The sequence below is a fragment of the Martes martes genome, assembly GCF_963455335.1.
Source record: "Martes martes genome assembly, chromosome: 3".
NCBI lineage: Eukaryota > Metazoa > Chordata > Mammalia > Carnivora > Mustelidae > Martes > Martes martes.
Window position 1 is genome coordinate 137,534,792 of NC_137890.1, and position 6,000 is coordinate 137,540,791.

A 6,000-nucleotide genomic window follows, 5' to 3' on the forward strand; every position below is an offset into this window, starting at 1 on the left:
AAATTTAGTGTGGGGGGGTCAGTTCTCTGTCCAGAGATGACATGAGAATAATTCATCCTTTCTGTCTCTATCTGCATAAGCCACACTCTGGTTTGTTGCATCATATTTCTATTCTATCTTTGGCATGTCTTACAGGTTATGCACATGCTGTCTCTATGAAATATAGCTGAGGAATTCTGTCCACATCTAGCAAGCTACTTGCTTACTCATGATCTATACTGAACACATCCCAGGAATTTTGTGTATACCCCATAAGCTACTGGTTTACTTACTATTTCCCTAATGTTTCTTGTGTGCTTTATCCATGCTGTTTATTGTTTTAATTGTTTTTTTAATGTTTCTGCCAAAAATGAACAGTGTCAAACAATATAGTAAGCACATGAAATGTGTGTATGCACACATATACATTGCCATCACAAGTTAATCAGGAATTGAAACAGACAGAATTAGAAAATTGACAAATTCGTGAATCGAAATAAATTTGTTAATGTCAAACAAAGGTAGGAAAATACTGCATGAACTAAAGATTTATTTTGTATTTTTATCTCTTCATGGATTTTAATAGACTTTAAAATCTCCTGGTGATAAGGTTCATATCCCATTCCCAAATTTTAACTGCAGGTCTTGTCAAATTAAAACATATCTGAGAACATTAAAACAGCCTATCATTTTCTTAGAGTCAGTAATCCCTGGTTCAAGTTTAAGAACTTCCCATTATAATACTTACTAATAGTCAGGGAGACCTATTTAGTTGCTTAATTGATACATTTGCTTTTTTATTCTCCCTATTATTTATGCCAAGTCACGTTGGTCCTTTAGTCACAAGATACATAAAACTGTATACTGTATACACATAAAAATTGATATGTATGATCTCTGAACTTGAATTCTTTGGTTTCTGTGACTTAGAGAAAATAACTGCCCATTTCTTTACTGCCAGGACATGGTGTATGTGTTCAACTTGTTGGGGAGCTATTAAAGCGAGTGAGTAAATGGGTGAATGACAGGGACAGCAGTGATTTCTTTAGCAAAACACTTGCAGTTAGCCTAAATTAGAGTCATAACTCTGCTACTTCGCTATGTACAGGATAACTGGGTCAAGTCATTGAAGCTTCTCCAGCCTCAGTTTCTATCATTGACTCATACACACACCTGCAAAGGTGTTTAAAGATTAAGATATGATATATTGAAACTATATATGCTCAAGATGTAAACAGTTATAGTAGCAGTTAGGTAAAATCTGACAGGCAATGAACTTTACTTCTGTTATTGGTGTTCCTCCTACTTTACATGTACTTCCTTTAGTCCTTTCTTCGGGACTAAAATTCAGATTTTAGGACCCCTTTGTTGCCTTGCCAGCAGTACGAATCATTGCTGCCAGGATAAGTGAAAGATTACTGAAAACATATGTTTTCAATATGTGCTGGGACTGTTAAGTGTAAACTCCTAAGGACCCACACATCTAAGACTGTACAATTTGCAATTGCCCATTAGTAATAATAATAATTATTGTTATTTGATTACATTAGTTATTATTATTGTATGAAACGTTTCCTTTCAAAAGTACAATTAAATCTCTCTTGACATCTCTTTTGACATCGTCCCAGCATCTGTATGTCCCTTGACATATTTCTCACTTTGACTTACTTCTATTTATCTCCAATTTTTTCACAAATATTTTCTGTCTGAACTCCACTTAGCCTCTCTTGGATTTAAAATCCAACACATTACATGTTTACAGCACTGAGATCTCCAACATCATCTTTCTTCCACTTTACTCCAGAAGGCAAAAGTATAGAGAACAAGTTTGAAGAGGACAATTCAATTCAAACTTGGACTTTGCAGAGTGAGAATCCTGGGACATTTCCTAGAGTTGGGTCTGTCCTATTTAGTGTCCACATTCTGTTCAAATATAGACCTGTGAATCACAACCCCGTTTTGTTCATTCAAATACTCATATTAAGTACACAGTGCAAAAAAACAAATAATAAATGGTCTATCTTGAGTCATTTTCACTCCTGCTTTTCTGCTTTAATGACCAATTAAACTATATGTTGGGTTAAAGGTCTACATAAGAAGGGTTCTTATATATTTATATGTTATGCCTACAGATATACATTTTTAGGGAAATCATTAACACTTTGTTCTAAAACAGAGCTTCTCAAACTTTAATGTTCTTTGGAATCACCTGGGGATCTTGTTAAAATGCAGATTCTAAGGTCTGTGATTTTAACGTTTTTGGTAAGATTTACCTTCTCCTTACAGCTTTCATTTGGAAACAAAATAGTGCAAATAAGTGAAGAGTTAAAGTTTTCTAAAGAGGCATATGGTCCTAATTTTCTGTTCTTATGCCCACAAAACTCCCTTTTTTAAAACGCTGTTAACACATGCAAAAAAAAGAGGGGGAAGTTAGTCCTATTGTATTTTGCTATTTTCCTTTGAATTTTACTTTAAAATGAGAATAAAATTAACAGACCAGTTGGCTCTTTGTGAGATCTGGCGGGGAGAAATCATCAGACTGGCATTTTGCAAGCCAGATGGGTCAGAGAAGCAAGTGAACTTGTACATTTCATCCGTTTCTTAAATACAAAAGTCCTGGAATTATAAATGAGAAAGGAATGGAAAAGGCATTTAGCATCTAACAGCACTTAATGATAAAGAATCTAACAGCACCAAAGGAATAACATGCAATCCTATGAATAGGAGAGATGCAAGGTAAAATAAAGGTAATGTAAATTTGAAACACCTAAGAAATTCCTTGACTTCTACAGCCCTGAAAGAACTGTGCTACCAAATCCATTTTTAAAGAATAAATAAAATGCTCAAAAGAAACAGCAAAGCCTGATTAAAAAACAGATTACTGATTTAAAATAGTCTCAATGTGTTTTACATTTGGAATCAGTAAAGATTAGTAAAAATGTCGTCTATTTCGACTGAGCTGCTTTTCTGTGAAGATCTTATTATAGGTGCAGGAAAGCAACGGTGTTTATCAGAACCATTAGTGGGACTCAGAAAGTGAGCATCAATCAGCCAGGAGAGAATCTCCGTGCTCCCTCTCCTGTCGTCCTTGTTTGCAGCAGGGCCGTAGTTCTACTTGGTGGTGCTGAAATTTTCTCAAATGCTTTGCGATCCTGGACTGTTTTAGGATTGTCTTCCCCCATTTGTGTCTGTCCCGCAGACTTGAATCCCAAATGACTGCCGACATCCAGACCATCTTACAGTTGCTGCAAAAACAAACCACCGTTGTCCCCCCAGCCTACAGCATGGTAACCGCTGGAGCAGAGTATCAGAGGCCCCTCATCCGCCTGATGAGAACCAGCCATCCTGTAGCATCCATCAAGACGGACAGAAGTTTCAGTCCTTCCTCACAAGTGAGTGTAGATAGTGTACAACCGGGAATCTCTCTCTCTCTGGGGACCGTCTGAATCAGAATCATCCGGGGTGCTATGGGAAATGAGGTTTCTCATCCCTGTCTGTTTCTGCTCTATTAAAATTGCTGGGAATAGCCCCTGTAATATGCATTTAAACCAGCTCCCCACTAATCATCATGTTCATTTCAAGTTTGAGAACAGTGGGCCTAGAGGAATTTTTTTAAAACATTAGCAATTTTTTTCTAAGAAAAAAATTCTTTTCAAGAATCAATCTGCTTAAGTTTATATGTGGTAGAGCTTTCAAAGCCAATAGCCCTGGGTCCAAAAAGCGCTTCAGAGAAAGGTCTGTCATTTGCTCTGGTGACAAGAGGCACTCTTGCGCAGGGTGTCTGGGAGGAGGGGGAGGAGAAACAGCAGCTGTCCAAAGACCCCAGGTTCCAGGGCCAACAGACTGGTAATCTCATTTGTGCCCCACACATGCCCAGAGATCTCTAAACTTTTCTCATCTCCATCATGGTAGGAGGAATATTAAGATGTCCTTTATCTTGTCTCTGAAGACCTCTAAGGCCTTTTGAATTATGTTAATATGAAAAGTCTAACTCCCTTGGAATTCCACTTAGGAAATTATTCTTTATTACTTAAGCCCAATAGCCAAATTGCACCTAAGAAAGGTGGACCCAAGAGCAAGGATTTCCTAAACAATCTTGTAAAACTTTTTTAGAAGTTTAGAAATTTAGTGCAATATGTTCTGGGAAATGAAACTACATTAATAACGGGGAAATGTCAGAAGGAAAACACTGCAATCTTTCTGAAATATGAAGTAGAAATTTAATTTCTCTAAGTAGTTTTGAATGTCCTAGATCTTGTAACACCATGTACTTTGTTTTCAGTCGATTTAGGTAATAGTTTCTGACCAAATGATGAAGTTTTAGAATATAGGTGAGGTTCAGTGGGGTGGAGTCCAGAGCCCATGATCAAGAAAGAATTCTTGAGACATCTTTGGTGCAAAATAGTGGTTTATTAGAGCACGGGGATAGGACCCATTGGCAGAGACAGGTGCTGCCCCAGGATGTGAGGGGTGGCAGGTTATGTAGGATGGGATTGGGGGAGGTAAGGAAAAGGGAGGTTTCAATAGAACTTTCATATGCTTAAGAGGACTTATAAGATACTGGATGCCCTGAGGCCTTATCATTGTCAAGGTTTTTCCCTCTAGCAAGGTATTAAGATAATTGGGAGATTCCTAAAGAATGCCGTACCCCCAGGAGTGGGGGTGGGGGAAGGTTTCAGGGTATCAGCTTTTGCTTTGTCCTCAGCCAGACTTCTGTTCCCTCATCACAAGGATGAGTGATATTTCTTCATTTTTTTTCTGTCCTCCTTACACTGTTTACTCACCAAATGACTCATGTTTCTGATTCAGTTGTCTCGAAATTTGAATTAAAATTGATTTATTGAATTAAAACTCATCTGGAAAACTCAATGTTAAATAATGTGTGTGTGTGTGTGTGTTGTGTACACTTTTTTTTTTTTTTTTGAAAGAAGAATCTGATCTGGCTTCAGTGTAAAAGTTCTTAGAATGGTTGTTTAGGACAAACTGGTGCCCAACCTCCAATGCCTTGACCCATCTTTGGGAGGGAAAGCTTGGTCACTATCACTAGCCAAATATAGATTAATGAGGAAGTTAAATGTATTTAGATTTTGTGAATATAATTTTAGAAATCTGTCCAAATGAATTATAAAAAACATGTTTTTCTTCTCTTTCTTCTAGTGTCCTGAATTTCTAGACCTTGAAAAATCTAAACTTAAATCCAAAGAATCCCTCTCAAGTGGGGTGCACCTGAACACAGCTTCAGAAGACAACTTGACTTCCCTTTTAAAACAAGACAGTGATCTCTCTTTAGAGCTTCACCCGCGGCAAAGAAAAACCTACCTTCATCCAATTAGGCATCCTTCTTTGACAGATTCATCCCTAAGCACTGTAGGAATCTTGGGTCTTCATAGGCATGTTTCTGATCCTGGTCTTCCGGGGAAGTAATCATTTTGTACTATTTACTCCACATACAATGTAAGTGCTTTTAATGGCTGTTTTCCTTTTTTTGTATTTAAATCCTCTCTACTTGACTCAGGGGCTCACAAGGTACATTATATGCAAAAGTACTGTATATTTTCCTAAATTGAAGCTTGTAAGGTAAAACTGAGCAATTAGGATGTAAATATACATATGAACTCTTTTGTTCCAAATGTTGAAACTGCCAGCATCTCAAGGCATCTTCTTCGTATTATTTTTTTAAATCATGTGCATGTTAGGAAACTCCAGTTTCTCTTGCATGGAGACTCCTACTTACTACTTTTACTACCCCAGTATTTTGTTATGAAAATGCCTTCCAAGCAAGTAAGAAACCAAGGAATAACATTGTTCATGGATGCGAATCAGGTGATCCTCAACTCATGGACGTTCCAGGGGGAGGAAGGGAACTTAGTCACTTTGAGAACAGATACCCTTCTGCATGGAGATGTTTATAGTTAATTACATTCATTTCACCGCACTTAAAAAAATTCCAAAAAATTCTAAATCTCTGAGCGCCTAGGGAATCATCTCCAAATACATGAATATAGGCCGGCTTCAGTGAGG

At 37.4% G+C, this 6,000-nt stretch overlaps 1 protein-coding gene across 2 annotated transcripts in view; it reads left to right on the forward strand.

The window, feature by feature from the left end:
- The window catches only part of KCNH7 (potassium voltage-gated channel subfamily H member 7), a gene marked incomplete at both ends in the record, with an annotated part of 472,381 nt that extends 466,978 nt beyond the window's left edge, over positions 1-5,403 (forward strand). For both annotated transcript variants that reach the window (XM_080799570.1, XM_080799569.1), the window contains 2 exons: positions 3,179-3,371; positions 5,137-5,403. In XM_080799570.1, coding sequence (XP_080655696.1) covers positions 3,179-3,371; positions 5,137-5,403 — 460 coding nt within the window. The remainder of the gene's footprint in view (positions 1-3,178; positions 3,372-5,136) is intronic.
- Between the last annotated feature and the right edge of the window lie 597 nt (positions 5,404-6,000).